The sequence below is a fragment of the Caretta caretta genome, chromosome 6 (assembly GCF_965140235.1).
Source record: "Caretta caretta isolate rCarCar2 chromosome 6, rCarCar1.hap1, whole genome shotgun sequence".
Classification (NCBI taxonomy): domain Eukaryota; kingdom Metazoa; phylum Chordata; order Testudines; family Cheloniidae; genus Caretta; species Caretta caretta.
Window position 1 is genome coordinate 130,014,720 of NC_134211.1, and position 21,754 is coordinate 130,036,473.

The window sequence follows — 21,754 nt, forward strand, 5'->3', positions numbered from 1 at the left end:
CATGATTTTTCCAGGGACTGAGGTGACGCTGACTGGCCTGTAGTTCCCAGGATCCTCCTTCTTCCCTTTTTTAAAGATTGGCACTACATTAGCCTTTTTCCAGTCATCCGGGACTTCCCCCATTCGCCACGAGTTTTCAAAGATAATGGCCAATGGCTCTGCAATCACAGCCGCCAATTCCTTCAGCACTCTCGGATGCAACTCGTCCGGCCCCATGGACTTGTGCACGTCCAGCTTTTCTAAATAGTCCCTAATCACCTCTATCTCCACAGAGGGCTGGCCATCTCTTCCCCATTTTGTGATGCCCAGCGCAGCAGTCTGGGAGCTGACCTTGTTAGTGAAAACAGAGGCAAAAAAAACATTGAGTACATTAGCTTTTTCCACATCCTCTGTCACTAGGTTGCCTCCCTCATTCAGTAAGGGGCCCACACTTTCCTTGGCTTTCTTCTTGTTGCCAACATACCTGAAGAAACCCTTCTTGTTACTCTTGACATCTCTTGCTAGCTGCAGCTCCAGGTGCGATTTGGCCCTCCTGATTTCATTCCTACATGCCCGAGCAATATTTTTATACTCTTCCCTGGTCATATGTCCAACCTTCCACTTCTTGTAAGCTTCTTTTTTATGTTTAAGATCCGCTAGGATTTCACTATTAAGCCAAGCTGGTCGCCTGCCATATTTACTATTCTTTCGACTCATCGGGATGGTTTGTCCCTGTAACCTCAACAGGGATTCCTTGAAATACAGCCAGCTCTCCTGGACTCCTGTAATGTCGCAGCAGAGTATGCTTTGCGGCCAAATAGGTCGAGCCGTTTCCAGTCTTTATCATACGGGGTATTTCTATAGTATTGTAGTTTACCCCATTCATTCACCACGTCAACAACGAATGAATTCGGGCGTTGGATGTGAGAAAAGGAATTCAGTGTCCTTGGCTGGCATGTAATACTTCTTATCAGACCTTTTACAGATAGGTAGAATCAATGCTAGGGTTGCCTGAACAACTTCACAGGGTCCATAATCACATCATTAATGGAAAGGGCGACTCTGGATGAAGTGGATGTGTGAAGTACGTCCACTAGCTTGTGGCGAGATTCCTGGACTTCTTCCAGGGAGATATCTAGGGAAGTGGCCACTCGCTTGTAGAGATCCTGGAACTGCTTGCAATCGTCTGCTGTGGTGGGGCATAATTATGTCATCTGGGGAGGAAAATGAAAATTGTTATGTCAGCTGGTTTGTCTGGGTCCGAGAATTACTCCTGTTCTTGGGCCCCGTGTTTGGAGACAGCAGAAGGTGCCTTTGATGGCAATAAGGGTGGTTAAGGGCAGAGTGTTGGGTACTCCCTGTTGTTGCTGCTGTGAGTATGGAGCCAGCAAAATGGCCACTGCAGTTGGAAGGGCATGGTGGGCATCCATGGTTGGCCCAACCAGGGTTGGTTTGTAAAATTTACAGGGAAGCCTATGCTTGGTGGGAACTGTGCGGCAGGAGTAGCCACGGGAGAGGAAAGCTGTGGCGAGTGTCCAATATCCTCCTCTTCATCGTCCTCCTCACTAGAGGATTGCATTGAAAACTGTGGAGAGCTGAGTTGGCTTAGTACCGCGGTACCGTTGGTGCTGAGGAGACTGTGGTACCGATGAGAGAGATAAGTCTGTGTGGCACAGGAACTGCTGACACGTGTCTGGTCTCGGTACCGGTGGGATGGTGGAGCTCAGTACCGTGTGCTGGAGTGAGCTTATCGGCGCAGCTGTGTGGTTGGTGCGCCTAGTACCAGCAGTAGGTGGCAGCATTAGTGCAGGAATGCTTGGTACTGATGGCTTGCTTGCTGTTGTTGGTGCCGTGGCACGGGGTTTCACTTTCCCCTTAACGCCTGTGGCAGAGCTCGACTGCTTTGGAGCTCTGGGTTTCTTAGTACCGTCGGGACGTGGTCCGTCAGCTGTTGATTATGGCCGGTGCGGTCGGTACTGAGAGCATCTGGCCGCTATTGGAGCGCCTTTTCTTGGCCTACTCTGGAATCGGGGACAGGGTGCCCAGTTTCTTTGCTGCCCTCTTGACAGGTTGTTCAGGATCTTTTCCCCTGAAAGAAGGGCCTTTGTCCGAGGTGCCAGTCAGCAATTTCTGGCCAGGAGGTGTTCGTACCTCAGGCTCAGACGCCGGGCGAAGAGATTTCTCCATAAGGAGCAGCTTTAGCTGTAAATCCCTTGCCTCTCTCATGCGAGCTTTCAAGTTTAGACAGTACAAGCACTTTCGCGGTACATGTCCCTCACCAAGACAGCAGATGCATTGAGAGTGTCTGTCTGAGAGGGGTATTGAAAGCTGGCAGGTAGTGCAGCGTTTAAAACTTGGGGAGCCAGGCATGCCCCTGAGGGAGCTTATTCTCTCAGTGATGCGGAGAGATATAAAAGTATAGTGCTGCTGTGATAAGGCAGACTGAAAATTTATGGTCCTATGAGGAAAATTTTTTATTTATTTTTAAAGGACGGGGATAAGGTAAGAAGGGGAAAAAAAGTCTACTGTATTCTAACTAAGAACTACTACGAAAGGGACAGGAAAAAGAATTATTTCTAGCTGTGAGGCGCTGCTGAGTGCTCCGACTTGAGCCAACGGCAGCAGAGAAGGAACTGGGGGTGGAGGAGGGAAGGGGGGGAGTTGGTTGTACAGCACCAGCTAACCGCCTGAAGAAGCGCGAGACGGGGACTGTGCATGTGCGGCCCAACCGGGGCACTGCTACCATACATCTCTGGCTATGAGCACAGGGGTGCAACATCTAAAAGCAGAGCACCCACAGGGACACCACTTGAAGAAGAACTGATTATTAGCACAAGCGGATGGTTTAAGAACCTAGACCTCTGCTGGAGATGCGACTTCTCACAGTGTACATAATACATAGGTAATATCTACCAGGTGTGCAAAGCAGCTTCCTGTTTCAAAAGGTTCAAGTACCATGAAGGGCAAACATTAAGGAGTGGCTTGTAACTGAATACCTTTGCAAACTGTGGTGGGAAAAGGCTACCTGCTCAGTGAATAGGATGGCATGGGATGTTAATTCTCAGAGAATGACCACTTGCTTGGGAATTCCTACTAAAAAACTTCTTTATAAACTATTAGGAAGACTGCTGTACCTCTTAACTAGGGTTTCTGGTTTTTAATGTTTAATTAAAACTGAATAAAGTATTTTTCTTGAATTAGTTTATGGTACAAAACAGTTCAGCTGAGTATTGCAGCAGGATATGGAATTAGAAGCTGAACAACAAAACTTTCTGGTAAGATGCATCCTTTTCTAAGTTCACCACATTTTTCTTCCTGCTAACAATTCCCACACTTTCCTTTTTACAGAAAAGTTGGTCATAGGCCAATTTGTGAATTTTGACATTTTTGGTTTTTCTCTGGAGACCAGTTCCTAAACTTTGCTTCAGTGCTCAAAAGAATAAAAAGTTCTCAGTCTGTACAACTCTCAGTTGGTTTGCAGCTCCAGGCAATGCTGATTTAAATACATTCTGTCATTTATTACATATTATTGTGTTGTACATTTTGCATCAGTTTGAGGTCTTGCTGCTCCAGAGATCACTTCCATGGCTCCCTAAAGAGAAATCTCTGCCCATTCTTAATGAAGGTGAAAACGTTTTCAGTCTCCAGTTTTCTTTTAGCCCTAGTTTTATTTATTTAAAGAAATGCTAGCATGTGAAACAGTGCACTCATAGTATCAATGTAAGAACTACAATGTAGGTTATTAAAACATAGATGGTAGAGTAAGACACTACACAAATGTATTTGCTTATAATTAAGTAGTGAAGTTTACCCAGAAGGAGGGTTTGTTTTTTTTGGAGAGCCAATCATTTTTATTACTAGCTTAAGTGTAATAACTTCCTAAGTTCCTGTTTGGATTGAACAATTTTGAGTTTTACAAAAATATTAAACATTTATTTATATTTATGCCTATTTAGCAGAGTTAATAGTAGGAAGTTAACCAAGGCTTTAAGTTGTCCTTACCTCTGGAAGTGATGGCTATAGAGCTGTGTTGGAATCCCCAGGATACGATCATATATAGCTGTAACTTCTCGTAGGTTGCCCTGTTCATTTTCCCAATTTATATACATTTCCCATAGTCTGTCAGAGCGGAAATCTGTCCCTGCAGCTAAGACCGCATGTTCATAGGCTCTGAAAAAATGTTTAACAGCCATTTCTGAATGTAGTACCTCAACTATTCAAGTAGCAAGAAGAATTAGGTGGATTTTTTTGTAAGAGCCTCTGAATGTTCTATTTAGCTTTTACTGTATTCTTTCGGGGATTCAAACAATGCGTGTTACCAAATATGTTCTCTAGATATATGATAAATATAAGACCTTTTTAATAAGCAGCTCTACAGTGATTTTTCCTAATATTTTCACAATAAAAGGAATAAGGGCAACATAAAAATAAGCCATAAACAAGAAATCAAACCACTAAAAACCCACGAGGAGTTTCTCTCTAAGAGCTTAGTCCCAAGGCTCTGAGGAGTGAATGGAACTATTTTATCAGACAAAAATGGAGACATCGATGCAGCTAGATGCTACTTCAGCTTTGCTTGAATGTCTAAAGATTTTTACCTTTTCTTGTAGCTACATATCATTTACAACTGTGTTCATGTGTTTCTTCCCTTTTTTTTTTTTTAATATAAACACAACCAACTTACCCTCTTACAGTATTATTAGTTTCAGGGTCAACAGGATCCAGGGTCTCTTTTAAGAAGTTTATATAATGTATCCAAAGATCAACACTAAGAGGTATTGCCTGTAGCCCTCTCCGATACACCTATGAAGAGAACATCATAAACTGTACTTCAAATATTTAATAGCGTCCTAAGAGAGAGGCAACACTGTGTTATCCGGTGAACCTTAGAAATACTAATTACTGGAATTTTGTTTAAATAATCTACCATTACCATTTGGGTGGAGGTTGGATAGAACATGGCAATGTTCTGATCTCCACGTGCAGAGTCTTGATCTTCAAAGCGCAGCGGTCCCTGCATTCTGACCAGGTTGTGTGGGCAGGCTTTGGGGTACAGACCATAGGGCACAGACCCATTAGAGCATCATTGACAGCGTCTGACCAAAAATGCAATAAGATGTAGCAATTGTGACCAGCAAACCAACTATATTGTTTTGAAAATGAGAAATAAATGTAAGTGACAGAAAAGCCCTGCCCTACTTGTTAAGCTGCAGTGTAATACAGAGGCTTGCACTGCAAAGCTTGACAAACTGTAGAGGTTTAACGCACCTGCCAACAAAGAGAGAAAATATTAGCTACAAATGCCACAAAAAAAGTGACAAATGCAAACAAAATCCCTATAAATCTGACCATATATGGTAGGTACTGGCAGCCAAAATGACTTGCAGTGGTTTAGTCATCATTTGGCTTACAGGACCAAATGGTGATAGCTATATCCAGCTACCAACGTACCTCATCAGACTGTTTAATGTTGTCATGTCGCTTTTCAAGGTCTGCATACTTTTTCCAATATCCATAGCAATATGGATAATGTGTGAAAAATCTGTCAAATGCTTTCCTGGCAGCCAGCAAGTGGTTCTGTAAGAAATATACAACAAAACTATAACTTAAATTCTTGAGAAAGAATTCATGCTCTTCTCTAGTTATTTGAAACTTACATGGAGGGCACCATTCCAATTCAAACATAGAAAGCCATGTCGTAATAGCACGTGCTTTTCAGTAGTTTTATAAATAACTTTGAATATACATGAGCACAAATAATTACAACACTAAGACCTAAGCTAACTTAAGTTACAGGTCTACAAAGATGCAAGCAGGCACAGCTTAAGTATTCCCACACTACTCTGCTAGCATCTTCAGTCAGAACCTGCTTCTTTTCACCTCAGCCACTGCACTTGATTCTTTAGACAGATGTTCCAGACCTCAACTAGCTGTCAGAAGGGCTCCAGGTTTTCAGTGATTCTATAGACAACGACATCTATATAACTCATCAAGCCACGGAAACAAAAAGTTTCACACAAAACTAGGCTAGCATTTGAACTTTTATAAACAGACTGAGAAAAAGCCATTATCTGTTAGTATCTGATGTCTGCATTACAACCTGCATCAGCAGTAACACTTAGAAGGTGGGTGTAAATCATTATCTGAGTGCTAAGTGCTGGACAAGCAATATTCATCTACTAGCTTGATTGTAATGCAAGTAAAATGAGTATGTCTTTGTAGCTAGGTGGAGCTGCTCTTTAAAAGGATTTTACAAGGTATAACAACGCTATTTTAAAAATCTAATTAGAAAGTTTCACAATATTAGTGCTCTCAAGACTTAATCATCTTTATTCTTTCCTCTCAACTAGTTGAGGACATGGTACAATCACAACTGGCCATGAAAATTGGCCAGAGCTGCAGTGTTCCCATGCTCCGATTGTCCCTAACCCATGACTGAAGAAGTCAGGGCTGGATCACTCAATAACTGTCCTGTTCTGTTCATTCCATCTGAAGCATCTGGCCTTACCCACTGTCAAGAGACAGGATACTGTGCTAGATGGACCACTGGTCTGACCCAAAATGGCCTCTCTTATGTCTCCTTTTTTAAGGGGCTAGAATTCAACATGCATAAAGCACAGAGATTTGAGAACTGAAGTCAGAGCTTATACCCTTAAGAAAGAACACGGCCCAGTAGTACAGTAGAAATCCAAAACCACTGTCTTGAAACAATATTTGCTAGGGACCGAAATACAACTTTAAATTCAAGACTGCAATCAGAAGACAATGCCTTAATTCATCCTTCTATGCATTTTGGGGAAAAAGATGTACTAACCTCCTGCTCTACGTACTGCAGCAGATATACCCAGCCTGTGAAATCCTGGGGATTCTCCTCTACCACTTTCCAGAACTTCTCATATTCAGGAGGGAAATGAGCCTCAACATCAGTCGTGTGTAAACTGTGAATATCTGGTATTCCACTCTCTTGTGTGGTCTCCTCATCTACATCAGGAGAGCTATCGGGAGACTGTTCCATCTCTGTGACACTCATAATCTCTGTACTGAAGTCCGTAAGCTGCTCTCCTGCTGCGTCAGTGCTGTTGACTGTGTTGTCATTACTTAGGTTACAGTCATCCTCTGTATGATCTGAGTTCTGCATAGCTGCTGTTAATGTTGTTCTGTTGAATGATATCCTGTGGAAATACAGATTAAAGGTTACCATCTTCCAGATGCCAGTACAATTTAGCTGTCAATTTTTAAATTGTCCTACTTGGTGTAGCAAAACATTCCATGTAATTCAACTGAACTACAGGAAGATGATTTATAATCAGTTCCATTTGCTTGTAAGAACATATCCTCTTTTAGCAGTAAAACATTATTAAATAACCAATAAACTGCTATGTTGCCTCTGATGAAATGAAAAGGAATGCTCAGTATCTCACTGCAAGTAAAAGAGCTGGCAACTGTGTTCTCAGGTACATCCAGTATTTTTTAAATTAACTGATTTAATCTGACTCTTCTGTACTGCTATGTAAAACCAAAGAAGAAAGTTCACAGAAGCCTGCAGCCTTCAGAAACAAAAAGGATTTTAACCAACAATGGAACAATCTCTAGCTGTGCAACATGACTGGCCATGGATTAATCCAAGTTAGATAAAGAATTATACTTGAATGAAGTGTGGTAACTATGTTGGTCCCAGAATATTAGAGACAAGATATTACCTCACCTATCTTTTACTGGACAAACTTCTGTTGGCGAGAGAGAAGTTTTCAAGCTCACACAGAGCTAAGCTGAAGAAGAGCTCTGTGTAAGCTCGAAAGACGTCTTTCTCACCAACAGAAGTTAGTCCAATAAAAGAGATTACCTTACTCACCTTGTCTCTCTAGTTATACTTGAACAGTTTACTTTCAACCATCTGAGAAAGCCTCCTAAATGCCTCACGCATTCATCTGCTTGGTCACAAACTTAGACTTTCCACACTCACTAGCACCATTCATATTTACAGAAACACTGACAGTGATGGGTATTTCTAGACTTTTGGGGAGAGTCAGCTGCAACATCTTTTGTAAATATCCCATGTAGTGATCCAGGTATTAGAACCAACCACTGCAATTTCCTTGTAAGAGGTTGAGGTATTTTACCCTGTATAAAATATCTGTTTAAGTCAATTTACTACTGCTAGTTAATACAGAATACTATATTCCAGTTACACCCCAAAGTATATCATCAACTGTAACTTCTAGATGAATTAGCTCAAACTATGATTTCCCCAAGAAAAAAATTACCACCATCAGCAACACATTCCATCAGGCCTGAAGCTGGCTAGACAGGATCAAACAACATAGGGTCGCAAAAAAGATTCGGTCCAGACCCTGCCACACAGACTTTCTTCCAGGCAAAATTCACAAGACAGAAGCTTCTCCCTAGTCCTCCAGGAGGGATTCATCCGTCCTCCCACTCTGCGTCCTTGATATTCCCGCCAAGTGAAGCGGCCCAAACCAGCCCACACCAGACACTTGCCTGGCACAACTAAGCAGCATGCTGCATCTTTGCTTGCTGCTCTGTCTCTGCTGCATCCAAGCCCCTTACAAGAGAGGTCTAGATCTCAAGGATCCCGCATTTATCTTTCTCTGAACCCAACGGGAGATCAGTCCAAAGTCAGAAGAACCCAATCAGCTCCCTAGTAATAATGGACTTTATCACTAGAGTTTCATAGATTCCAAGGCCGGGAGGGACCATTGCAACCACCTAGTCTGACCTCCTGTATAACACAGGCCAGAGAACTGCCCCAAAATAATTCCTAGAGCTGATCTTTTAGAAAAACAGCCAATCTTGATTTAAAAATTCACAGTGATGAAGAATCCACATCAACTCTTGGTAAATTGTTTCTTAATTACTCTCACCATTAAGAATTTATGCCTTTGTCTAGCTTCAACATCTGGCATTAGATTGTTATACCTTTCTCTGCTAGAATGAAAAACCCATTATTAAATGGGTTTCCCATGTACATACTTACAGATTAATCAAGCCATCCTTTAACCTTCTCTCTGTTAAGCTAAACAGATTGAGCTCCTTGAGTCTATCACTAAAAGGCATCTTTTCTAAACCTTCCATTATCATCATGGCTCTTCTCTGAACCCTCTCCAATTTATCAACATCTTTGTTGAACCGTGGGCACCAGAACTTCATTATATACCACTCCCCCACTTTTTGGGTCTTCTGAGAACTTTTAGTGATGGTTTTATGTTTTCTTTCAGGTCACTGATAAAAATGTTAAACAGCCAGGGGGTCAAGATCTGATCCCCGCAGGACCCCACTGGAAACATACCCCACTCAAGGAGTATTCCTCTTTTCAATTAAAACAGATGCATTCTCTCCTATGCTACCTCATCCTCAACAAGAAACTAACTAATATGGCAAGAAACTAACTAATATGGCTCTCCTCTAAGGTAGGAACTCCGGATATTGTCCAGGCTCGGTTTTCTATACCTATCTTTTCAGCCTGAGGGACCTTTCCTTCCTTCACATGCACAATCCATGCCCAATCCTTCAAAGCAGCTGTAGATTTTATACCAGCTTGATGGTAACAAACATGACTCCAAAACCTGCAATCAGGAGGTGATGCTCCTAGACTTCCTAGGTCTAAAGTATTGGGGGTGGAGGGGGGGAATCAGTCTACAAATTTTAACTGTGGGCTTATCTACACATACAGCACTTAGTGAAGATGCTACCTATGCCAACGGGAGAGTCTCTCCCGTTGGCATAGATACTCCACCTCCCCAAGAGTCAGTAGCTATGTCAACAGGAGAAGCCCTCCTGTCAACATAAAGCTGTCTGCACCAGGCATTCTTAATATATCTGCATCACTCAGGGGTGCGGATTTCCATACCCCTGAGCGACAGTTATACTGACATAAATCTGTAGTGTAGACCGACCTTGAGTTTGTAGCCAGGCTGTAACAAAAATTAACACGTTGTTCCTAAAACTGCAGCTATACGTTTCCAGCTGATTTATCAGCAAGGGAGTACCAACTGCAGATGTAACCAAGTTCCAGATAGGACTGTCAACATACATACGACTGGGCTGGCAAGTCCTACCATCTCTCAGGTCCCTTTCTGTGGGAGAATATTCCAGCCACCCTCAGCACATTCAAAATGAAATCTAAAACCCACTTCTTGAACCTAGAATTCCTGTGACTTGGGAGGGAGAAACAAAAAACTGTGTATTCAATTCAATAAGTAAATGCTCAGATACCATGTTGAGAAGTACAACAGAAAAAGCCTAGACAGAAAGCATACTGCACCAGTGAAGAAAACAGAGTCCTGTGTCTCTGGCACCAGCAGCTGAGACTGTGTGAGACAGCTGCCCAAATTTTCCAGAAAGCACCAACACAAATCCGACTGCGGAGTAGTGTGAAAAGGCTGACATGGTTGATACACGGCATACCAGAAAAGGGCTGCTTTTTGGATCCTCTGAACGGTGTTCAGTGGAACTGTCAAATGAGTATGTCTAAACCTGACGATACTTACAATGATTCTGTCTATGGTGAATACAGTATAAGCAAAAGTCTGCCACATATAGATCACTGCATTACTGACTGGGCCTGATACCCAGCCACAATACTTATGACTCTTAGTATAAGATAACTGTATTTTTCATTTTAAAGCCCCTTGTTTCTCTTGCCTGTAAAAGACTGCATGTATCCTTCACCTTGTGTATTTTGTCTACAAGCATGAGCATGTCAGTAAATTTTAAAAGGAGTGAAATTATCTCTGGGAGGGACTACCATACAGTCTTGTAGTAGAGACAGTTAAGAGCATGGAGCGGACAGCTTTTTTTCATAATACTCCAGAAAAACATTTCAGCCCTTACCCTCCATGCCCCTTTCAAAAGGCCTGTATTTTAAATTGAGGTCACAGTAATCACACCCAGGTGGTTACAGAGGTCAAGCCCTATCTGCCCTTGCCACTGACCATACTGGAGAACTGCAAATTACAGACAGGCTGGCTGAATGAATTATAGCCAGGCTTTTGTGTCCTGCTGGAAAAGACCTTGATACCAGAAGCATCAAGCAAAGGCCCAGACAGACTGCTGGACAAGAGTGCAAGGGAAAAGCACTGGGTTAATGTAAACTCTCAGTCAGCCCTAAGTTTCTGAGAAAAGAGTCTTTGAGCAAACTGCACCCCAAAAGGTGTATTGCATGTGATTGTCAAAGGTTCATAACTCAATCAATTCTCTCCAGAACGAAGGCATTTCCAAGTAAGGATGGTAACTCCATGCTAAGTTTCACTTTCAACTTGCTTTCAGGGTATTTCAAGCAATAGAATATCCACAATGTTCACATGTGGGTTTTTTTGTTTTTGGCTTTGTTTTATTTTTAAATTGGAAAAGTATTTTTCACTCTTACACCATTTTTGCCTAATCTTGGAAAAACAAGGGGTAAAGACTGCAAGGTAAGCATGCTTAACTGTAGTGGTCACTCCCTCTCTTTCTACAGTGTTGCAAACCAGCTTGCTGGTTAGGGGTTATTAGTAAGGGTACTCAGGATTACCACTTTATTCACATAATGGTCTAGGAAAGCATTACTTCAGTAACATTTTCCAAATAGCTTGAAATACACATATTATTTGTAAAATTCTCAATCATAAAGGTCCCTGGCATCAAAAAGGGCACATATTATAATGTAGAAAACCTTTGAGAAAAAATGCAGCATTTGTACGATACAAATAGTTTTGTAAAATTCCATTACTACACTGCACAGCATACTATACCATATCTATTACAGTATAAAAGACTTTGGTAGAAGATGGTCAATCTATTAAGAGACTGATTACTAAGTTTCCATTTTGCCAATATATAGCATACTCGAGTGATTTCGCAATTTCAACTGCAATATTAACTTGTTTTAAAAAATAGAAGTAGTGAACTAAGCCATCATATTCTTTTATAAGTGCTTAAAATCTACTAGCCATTTTATTTTTAACTTGCAAAACAAGAGTAGACAAGTGCTGGGGCAGAGCAGTGGCTTAGGAGCAGAGTAGGAGCTCAAGTTTTGGTAGTGACAGATCATCCTCTCTGTGGAGCTCACAGGGAGGGAGAGGAAGCCAATAAATATATAGGGCATAGGGATTCTCCTCTTGGATTTGGTGATGAGATTCACTACTGTGCACCATTTGAGCTGATATATGGCTACATCATCACCAGAACAGCGCAAACAACTCATCAGAATCTGGTTTTGAGTAATTAATATCTAGTGTCCAACATATTTTAGACTAAAACTTTCTCCTTGAAATTACACAGCAATTAGACTATTACACTGTAGTTTTCCTTTAAAACATTCAACATAATCAGTGCTGCTGCATTAGAACACCAAAATCCTAGAATACATGCGTTCTGGAAGCAGATTTTTTTTTGGGGGGGGGGGGGGGAGGGGGAAGTTCCAGAGATGTGCCTTTTCCTCACACATGGTCTCCATGCTTCTGTCGCCATGTGGTACCAGTTACTATTGAGAAGCTGTTGACTTTGGAACTAAAAATGCCATTTTAAGAGAAATAAAACCCACTTGCAAAATTCAATCATTTTAAGCAGCTTTAAAACTGATCTCATTCATGTATTTTTTAAAGAATCTCCACCCTGCAAGAATGCAAATACAATCTCTATACTAATTATTTCTTCTTCCATACAGTAACATTTTCCCTCTGTTTAAGGAGAAAATTTGTTTACCAATATTATTAAGAACGTCAAAAAGCTACACAAATAGAATTTGTTGATGAAGTGAAAAATTACTGCACATGCTGATCTAGAGTGGACTAAAACACACTGTAGGTCCTACACAATATCACTTATTAAACGTTTCTCTGGGATTAATTCAACCTCAAAACACACACAAAGTTATTTACCGTATGCAGAATATTCATAATATTTCTTAGGCCTCTTGAAGATATCCATTCAGTACTGTGATCAGTTAAAAAACGTCACTGAAAATCAAAGTGGAATTTCAAGGGGAAGTTGAATGTTTGACCACTCCTTTCCAACACATAATGAAAAAGTAACACTGTGAACTGTCAGTACAGTACAGACTATATTGTTGAAGGGAAACAGATGTTACCAGTTGGAGCTTGAATACACAATCTTAGCAAACTCAAAAAAACCAAAACACCTTAAATGTTTGTAAGCGGTTACACGAGTATGGTATATAACAGGGGTGACCAAACTGCAGCTCCTGAGCCACACGCAGCTCTTTTACAGTTTAAGTGTGGCTGGCAGAGCCCCCCGCCTCCCCATTCTGCAGCTTTTGGGGGTGGGGAGGGGGCCGCGGGGAGCAGAGTGGAGAGCGCGGGAGCTCCGGATCTCTGCCTTGCAGCCAGAGTGGTGGGGAAGGGGATCTTGAGGCTTCCGCCTGCGGGGCCCACCTGCCAGCCTTGGGCTTCAGCAGGAGCAGGGCCCCGACAGATGCCTCCAGGGGGACAGAAGCCCCGAGCCCTGGCAGGCCCATCCCAGCTCTCCAACTTGGGAAGATTGTCTGATGCGGCACAGAGAGTCAGTAAATTTTGCCGCCTTCCCGCCGTTCCCCCAAAGTCCCCCCTCCACTGCCCCCCATTCCCCAGGCGCCCCCCACAAAGTCCCCCCTCCGCTGCCCCCCATTGCCCAGGCGCCCGGCCCCCACTACTCCTCCCTGATTCAGCAGGGCCTCCCCCCAGTTCCACAGACGCCTCCGGTCCTCCTCAATTCCCCCCCATACGGCAGGCGCCCCCCCCCACAAAGTCCCCCTTCCGCTGCGACCCATTCCCCAGGCGCCCCCCCCAGTTCCACAGAAACCCCCCAGCCCTCAATTCCCCCCCTTCTCCAGGCGCCCCGCCCCCCGCTACGCCCCCCCCCGTTTCGCAGAACCTCCCCCCAGTCCTCCTCAATTCCCCCCCCCATTCCCCAGGCGCCCCCCCCGCTTCCACAGACATACCCCATTCCTCAGGCGCCCCGCCCCCCGCTACGCCCCCCCGGCTCCTCCTCAATTCCCCCCCCATTCCCCAAGCGCCCCGCCCCCCGCTACTCCCCCCCCGGTCCTCCTCAATTCCCCCCCCATTCCCCAGGCGCCCCCCCCGCTTCCACAGACATACCCCATTCCTCAGGCGCCCCGCCCCCCGCTACGCCCCCCCCGGCTCCTCCTCAATTCCCCCCCCATTCCCCAAGCGCCCCGCCCCCCGCTACTCCCCCCCCGGTCCTCCTCAATTCTCCCCCCATTCCGCAGGCGCCCCGCCCCCCCGGTTCCACAGACGCCCCCTCCCGCTGCCCCCACCGTACTCCAGGCGCCTCCCCGCAGTTCCCCCGCGTCCCCCAGGCGCGCGCCCCGCTGCCCTCCCCGTTGCCCACGCGCGCCCCGGCCGAGGCTCACACCGCGCTGCTCCCGCGCGCCCCAGCCCGGCACTGACCCGGCGCGAGGTTCTGTGCCATAGGCCTCCTGCGGCCGCACCGCCTCTGCCAGACCCTGCGGGAGCGCGCACTACGCATGCGTGCCAGCCCTTCCGAAACGTGCCTGCGCAGGCGCCACCACCCCTAAAGGCGACGGAGAATCGCTACGCATGCGCCGAAGGCCACAGACAGAGGCTGCCCGTCGCCTCTCCCATAGAAGGCACGCGCCAGCGCCCTCGACCTTTGCTGTGCGCATGCGCCATCCCAGCGCGGGGCTTGGGTATTGGCTCCACCCCTCCCGCTGGCCGGGCTCAGCGGCGGTGGTGCGCCACGTGCCGAGCCGGCGGGGGCCGACGTGCCGCCTCACGCCAGGGCGCCCCCCCCCGCTCCCCCCCCAAGGCCCCGGCCCCCCCCACGGCCTTGGGCCCCGCTCCCCTCAGCCTCGCTCCCGCTCCCCCCACGGCCTTGGGCCCCGCTCCCGTCAGCCTCCCGCCCGCCCCCGCTCCCCCCACGGCCTTGGGCCCCGCTCCCGTCAGCCTCCCGCCCGCCCCCGCTCCCCCCATGGCCTTGGGCCCCGCTCCCGTCAGCCCCCCGCCCGCTCCCGCTCCCCCCATGGCCTTGGGCCCCGCTCCCGTCAGCCCCCCGCCCGCTCCCGGCCCGCCCCCCACGGCCTTGGGCCCCGCTCCCGTCAGCCCCCCGCCCGCTCCCGGCCCGCCCCCCACGGCCTTGGGCCCCGCTCCCCTCAGCCTCCCGCCCGCCCCCGCTCCCCCCATGGCCTTGGGTCCTGCTCCCGTCAGCCCCCCGCCCGCTCCCGCTCCCCCCATGGCCTTGGGTCCTGCTCCCGCCACCCCCCCCGTCAGCCCCCGCTCCCTCCCCGGGCCCCCCCATGGCCTTGGGCCCCGCTCCCGCCACCCCCCCGTCAGCCCCTGCCCCCGCTCCCCCTGGCCTTAGGCCCCGCTCCCCTCAGCCCCCCGCCCGCTCCCGCTCCCCCCATGGCCTTGGGTCCTGCTCCCGCCACCCCCCCGTCAGCCCCCGCTCCCTCCCCGGGCCCCCCCATGGCCTTGGGCCCCGCTCCCGCCACCCCCCCGTCAGCCCCCGCCCGCTCCCTCCCCGGGCCCCCCCATGGCCTTGGGCCCCGCTCCCGCCAGCCCTCGGCCCCGCCCGCTCCCTCCCCGGGCCCCCCCATGGCCTTGGGCCCCGCTCCCGCCACCCCCCCCACGGCCTTGGGCCCCGCCCCACTCAGTCCCCCGCCCGCTCCCACCCCCGCTCCCACCCCCGCTCCCCCCAGTCCCTGCCCCGGCCCCCCCACGGCCTTGGACCCCGCTCCCCTCAGCCCCCGCCCACCCCCGCTCCCCCTCGCCCCGGGCCCCCCCCATGGCCTTGGGCCCCGCTCCCGCCAGCCCCCGCCAGCTGCTGCCCACAGCTCTGCTCCCCCCCACGGCCTTGGGCCCCGCTCCCCTCAGCCCCCCGCCCGCTCCCGCCCACGGCCCTGCCCCCCGCCCGCTCCCACCCCCGCTCCCCCCAGCCCCCACCCCGGGCCCCCCCCATGGCTTTGGGCCCCGCTCCCACCAGCCCCCCGCCAGCTGCTGCCCACAGCTCTGCTCCCCCCCAGCCCCCCCGGCCTTGGGCCCCGCTCCCGCCCCCGCTCCCCTCAGCCCCCCGCCCCCCCTTGCCCCGGCCCCCCCCATGGCCTTGGGCCCCGCTCCCGCCAGCCCCCCGTCAGCTCCCGCCCCTGCTCCCCCTGGCCTTAGGCCCCGCTCCCCTCAGCCCCCCCTGGCCTTGGGCCCCGCTCCCGCCAGCCCCCGGCCCCGCACCCCTCAGCCCCCCGCTCGCTCCCTCCCCGGCCCCCCCATGGCCTTGGGCCCCGCTCCCACCAGCCCCCCGTCAGACCCCGTCCTCGCCCCCCTCAGCCCCCCACCCGGGCCCCCCGCATGGCCTTGGGCCCCGCTCCCGCCAGCCCCCCGCCAGCAGGTGCCCACAGCTCTGCTCCCCCCCCACGGCCTTGGGCCCCGCTCCCGCCAGCCCCCCGCCAGCTGCTGCCCACAGCTCTGCTCCCCCCCCCACGGCCTTGGGTCCCGCCCACAGCCCTGCCCCCCACCCGCTCCCACCCCCGCTCCCCCCAGCCCCCCCCCCACGGCCTTGGGCCCCGCTCCCGCCAGCCCCCCCGCCCGCTCCCGCCCTGGGCCCCGCTCCCCTTAGCCCCCCGCCCGCTCACGGCCCTGGGCCCCCCCATGGCCTTGGGCCCCGCTCCCCTCAGCCCCCTGCCCGCGGCCCTGCTCCCCCCCATGGCCTTGGGCCCCACTCCCCGTAGCCCCCTGCCAGCTCCCACACAGCCCTGGGCCCCGCTACTGCCAGGTCCCCCATGCCCACGGCCCTGCTCTCCCCCCATGGCCTTGGGCCCCACTCCCCTCAGCCTCCTGCCAGCTCCCCCCCAGCTCCCTCACGGCCCTGGGCCCCGCTCTCCCACTAGCTCCCCCCATGGCCCTGGCCCCTGCTCCCCACAATCCTGCTCCCGCCAGCTCCCTCCCCCACAAGTCCTTGGCTCCACTACCACTAGGCCGCCCCAACCCTGGGCCCGCTTCCACCAGGCTCCCTGAAGTGCCCACACTTCCACTGCCCTTCCACCTGTGTTCTGCAGTCATACGGAGCAAGGGTTTGTGAGAAAACACTCAACTACTGCAGTCTGCTGCTAAACCTGTGAAAACCAGGCAACAGTAGTAGTAAGCCTTCCACACGGCCAGGGAGCTGTACCCACTGTTTGTCATGCTGACCAGTAGTCTCATTGTTTGCCTGTACTCTCCCCATCAAGTTGTCATCTTTCTTATACTTAGGTTGTAAGCCCTTTGGGGCAGGGACTGCATTTTTAAGAACATAAGAATAGCCATACTGAGTCAGATCAATGATCCATTTAGCCCAGTAACCTGTCTCCCGACAGTAGCCAATGCCAGGTACTTCATAGGGAATGAACAGAACAGGTAATCAAGTGATCATGGCCCCTGTTCCCTATTCCCAGCTTCTGGCAAACAGAGGCTAGGGGCACTTCAGAGCTTGGTTTTGCATCCCTGCTCATCCTGGCTAATAGCCATTGATGGACCTATCCTCCATGAGCTTATCTAGTTCTTTTTTGAACACTGGTTTAGTCTTGGCCTTCACAGCATACCTTGGCATCGAGTTCCACAAGTTGACTGTGCATTGTGTGAAGAAATACTTCCTTTCATTTGTTTTAGACCTGCTGCCTATTTATTTCATCTGGTGACCCCTAGTTCTTGTGTTATGAGAAGGAGTAAATAATGCTTCCTTATTTAACTTTCTCCACACGTCATGAGTTTATAGACCTCTATCATATTCCCCCTTAGTTGTCTCTTTTCCTAGATGAAAAGTCCCAGTCTTATTAATCTCTCCTCATATGGCAGCTGTTCCATATCCCTAATAATTTTTGTTGCCTTTTTCTGAACCTTTTTCCAATTTTAATATATCTTTTGAGATGAGGCAACCAGATCTGCACGCAGTATTCAAGATGTGGGCATACTAGGGATTTATAAAGAGTCATTATGATACTCTGACTTATTTATCCCTTTCCTAATGATTCCCAACATTGTTTGCTTTTTTGACTGCCGCTGCACATTCAGTGGATGTTTTCAGAGAACTGTCCACAGTGACTCCAAGATCTCTCTCTTGAGTGGTAACAGCTAATTCAGACCCTATCATTTTTGTTGTTTCTGTACAGTACCGAACAATGAGCCCCCATCGGTGACTGGGGACCCTAGCTGCTACAATGCAAGTACTAATAGCAGTTAAAGGAACATTCAGATCGCTGTATGTACAACTGGCAGTGGATGATGTGTGGCCAGTAGGCTCATACTCTTCCCTGCTCCCACTCCCCTTGGAAGTAAACATTCATTAAGAGCTGAGAGGCTTGTGCTAAGGAGCTAAAGGTGGGGAATGAAAATCCTGTCAGAAATAATATCTACAACTAATTTTCCACACTTAATTTAGCTCCAGCTATATCTGTAACTGAAGTGGACACAAAAGAACTATTTGTACGGTTTCCTTGAGCTCACAATTTGAGGTGGAAAATAGAGTTTTACACTTTTAACCATCTTAACTTTTTAGCACTATTTGCCCATGAAACAGAACCTTGCTTCATGGTAACATTCATCCTCTCATGATACCCAGTGTAAACCAGAACTTTACAGATAACACTAGTCTTTGTTGTATGTTTAGTTGTCCATAAATGATTTTGTTTTTGCATCCAACAAAGAGAGAGAGTTTTTGAGTGAAACATCATGTCACACTTTTACAGAAATAAATCCATTTATTTTTTTATAACATTCCTTTTTCTTTTTAAAATGAGTACAGTACCTGTAGCCGGAGAACTCTGAAAAAAGCTATTGAAGACGTGGCACTATGTTGTTGAGAATTACACACCTGGGCTGAGAGATAACACCTTTATAAATATTTGACAGATAAAGATTAAATTTAGTGTTTTTAAACAAAACTACGGAAGTTACATTCACCACCTGGAAATTTTTTTTAAGACAAATGTGTATTTCAAAATCTGTAAAAAGTTCCTAATTTTTTTTTTGTCATCATGCTTCATTATAACCTGTTAAAATTTTACATCTGTGCAGCTGATTATGCCCAACTGTCGAACAAATGTTACATCAATGTAACAGGAGCAATAGTAAGCTAATACTGCACAATCATAAGTGGACTGATTTAAGAAATACATATTTTTCACAAATGTCACAGAAACCCCTGTTCTTGGTACCATATACATCACTCAAGGATTTTTTTCCACTTACGTAAGTAAGGCTAAGTGAGAAAACATGTCAGAACATGATTACATAATAAAAAGTATATTATTCATTACAAATTTCATATTTATTATTACATACAGGGTACTGTGCTGTAATTTCTAAAGAAGAGTGCAAATGAGCAGGACTGACTTCTCTTTAAAGACCTTAGATACTTCCATGTGGCCTGCAAGCAACACTGGTGAGGACAGTTCATGAGTGTTATACTGATTTGGTGTACATGTGCTGGCTCAGGACAGTGGGGTGCTCTACAGGTTGTCAATAAAGGCAGCCATTCTAGTTTTCTACATGAAAGTGCAGGCACTGTGAAAAGCAACTTTAGAACTGTTTCACTTGTCTTCATGTAAACAGGTATCAGTCTGTCATATAGTGTATGTATTGACTGAGCTACACACACACACACACCGTTTATTTTAGGTAGCTATATCAAGAAATTCTTCTAAATTCTTTTTGATGTGTGGTGGCTGAGATGCAGCCTGGATTAACAGGCTTTGACCCATTTGTGCAAAAAGTGCTTTTGATAATTTAGCTGTAGCTGTCCGAATATTTCCTCCAGCTCCCGGTAGCGAGCCACTGTTTGTCATGTTTCCTAAGAGATGCCATAGGACAACTAAAACTTTCTGCTCTATAGCATGAGGCTTCCGTGGGTATAGCTCCATAACAAGATCTGAAAGAATTAAGAGAACACAATACAACTGTAATTACCATGTTGTAGTATATTATTTGTATTTTCTTTGCAAATACCATGACCTCTGTGAATCCAATTTAAATAGTATCGCTTGACAATCATCTCCCCCTCAGAGGCTTTTTAAAAGTTATATCCATCTAGCACAAGTTAATAATTGTAACCATTCATTAAAAAATGATGTCAGATAAACCTAGAAAAGGAGGATACATTTTGAGGTTGGGTTGTTATAACTTCCTTTTCTCATCATTATGTATCAGTTTTGCAGTGTGCGTGTTAGGATAACTGACAGAGCGCTGGACAACGGCAGCTGTACCTGCATGCTGATCAGTGGGTCACCAATTAAATCACTCCCAAGTAAACCTCAGCAGTAAAGCTGGGTCTAATTGATAGATTGGGATGGTCCCAGGAGAGCCCCAACAGCTAATTAGCCCATTACTAAAGAGGTAGAAAAGGCATAGGAAGGAAGCGCTCAAAGAGAAAGAAAGACTGCCAGGTTTTTCAAGGTCAGAGCCCAGAGAGATCTCTGAGCAGGAAGATATCTTCTCTCCACCTGTCTTGGCTCACTGAGGTGAGCTAAGGAGTGTATGCTTTTATCAATACAGATCTGCAGAAGTTGGTAAGGGTGCTGGGGAGAACATTATCAATAAATCGCACCAAACGTTTTACAAGAGGAAGGTCTCTGAGTAGTTTGTGGCTAGAAGACAAAGGAGTGAGGTGATGCTGTCACTCTAACCCACTTGTTCTGTTCTAGCCCTGGGAGGCCTGGCAGGGGTGCTTCAAAAAAGCGAGGCTCAAAAGCGGCAAATTATTGGCTTGATTGAAGGTAAGGGACTCCAAGCGTTGCTGTCACGGAGGCAGAGAGCCCAGTGCACCGGAGCAATGCCTGGGACGGAGTCCCACGAAGGGGTGGATAGCAGGCATCAATATACACTTAACATTATTAGCTCATGTATAATTACTAAGGGGTTGTGCTCCTCTACTGGCAAGGGGCCACACAAGGCAGTCAAGACCGGCTGAGGACTGGTTTTGAGCGGTTCCTCATGTCCGACACTGACCGATAGTAACTGTCTGCACGAGAAAGCGTTCTTCCCTAGCTAGGCCATCACAGAGTCTTCCACAGTCCCTTACACCACTCTTCTGAGAAACCTGACAGAGTTCCACACATTCTGCAACACTTGGGCATAACAGATAGAACTAAAAACACTGTGGCAGTACAGAAGCCCTCTAATATAAATACCCATAAATAAAATAATTTCCCTACTTAAGATTTAACAACTTCAAAGCATAAATATTACAGGCATATTTTCATCTCGTCACCAGAATGGATAGCTATATAGTGCCATTAATTTTACTAGATCACCACCACCACCCTCACGGGGAAAAAAAAAAACAACACAACCTGATACACAAATGTGCTGGAAATTCAGCTTCACATGTAAAATGTATAAGAAAGGCCATCTAGCCCAGTATTCTGTCTTCTGACAGTGGCCAATGCCAGATACTTCAGCGGGAATGAACAGAACAGATAACTATCAAGTGATCCATCCCCTGTCATCCAATCCCAGCTTCTCACAGTCAGAGACTTGGAACACCCAGAGCATGGGGTTGCGTCTGTGACCATCTAAGCTAATAGCAGGGATCTCAAAGTTCTGATAACAAAAATTACTATATGACCCCAGGAGGGTGGGCTGAAGCCTGAGCTCCACCACCCCTAACAAGGGGGCCAAAGTCCAAGCCCAGCCTCCTGGACAGCGGGGCCAAAGACACTTTAGCAAAGCTTTTGACACCGTCTCCCACAGTATTCTTGCCAGCAAGTTAAAGAAGTATGGGCTGGATGAATGGACTATAAGGTGGATAGAAAGCTGGCTAGATTGCCGGGCTCAAC

General features: G+C 47.7%; 2 protein-coding genes across 8 annotated transcripts in view; both read right to left on the minus strand.

Moving 5' to 3' along the window:
• PRPF39 (pre-mRNA processing factor 39) overlaps positions 1 to 14,535 on the minus strand; it is a 40,218-nt gene extending 25,683 nt beyond the window's left edge. Inside the window, exons 1-6 of one of the 7 annotated variants that reach the window (XM_075130030.1) lie at positions 14,385 to 14,523; positions 12,858 to 12,935; positions 6,794 to 7,151; positions 5,431 to 5,556; positions 4,664 to 4,782; positions 3,982 to 4,149 (exon numbers count right to left, since the gene is read on the minus strand). In XM_075130030.1, coding sequence (XP_074986131.1) covers positions 3,982 to 4,149; positions 4,664 to 4,782; positions 5,431 to 5,556; positions 6,794 to 7,117 — 737 coding nt within the window. In that variant the 5' untranslated portion in view covers positions 7,118 to 7,151; positions 12,858 to 12,935; positions 14,385 to 14,523. Of the gene's footprint in view, positions 1 to 3,981; positions 4,150 to 4,663; positions 4,783 to 4,912; positions 5,559 to 6,793; positions 7,152 to 12,857; positions 12,936 to 13,370; positions 13,477 to 14,384 lie in introns of those variants that run through there. The other 6 variants (XM_075130031.1, XM_048852187.2, XM_048852190.2 and 3 more) reach the window with 6 other exon arrangements.
• A 4,124-nt stretch (positions 14,536 to 18,659) lies between these two features.
• TOGARAM1 (TOG array regulator of axonemal microtubules 1) overlaps positions 18,660 to 21,754 on the minus strand; it is an 86,254-nt gene continuing 83,159 nt past the window's right edge. Inside the window, exon 22 of the mRNA XM_048852021.2 lies at positions 18,660 to 19,848. Coding sequence (XP_048707978.2) covers positions 19,595 to 19,848 — 254 coding nt within the window. The 3' untranslated portion in view covers positions 18,660 to 19,594. The remainder of the gene's footprint in view (positions 19,849 to 21,754) is intronic.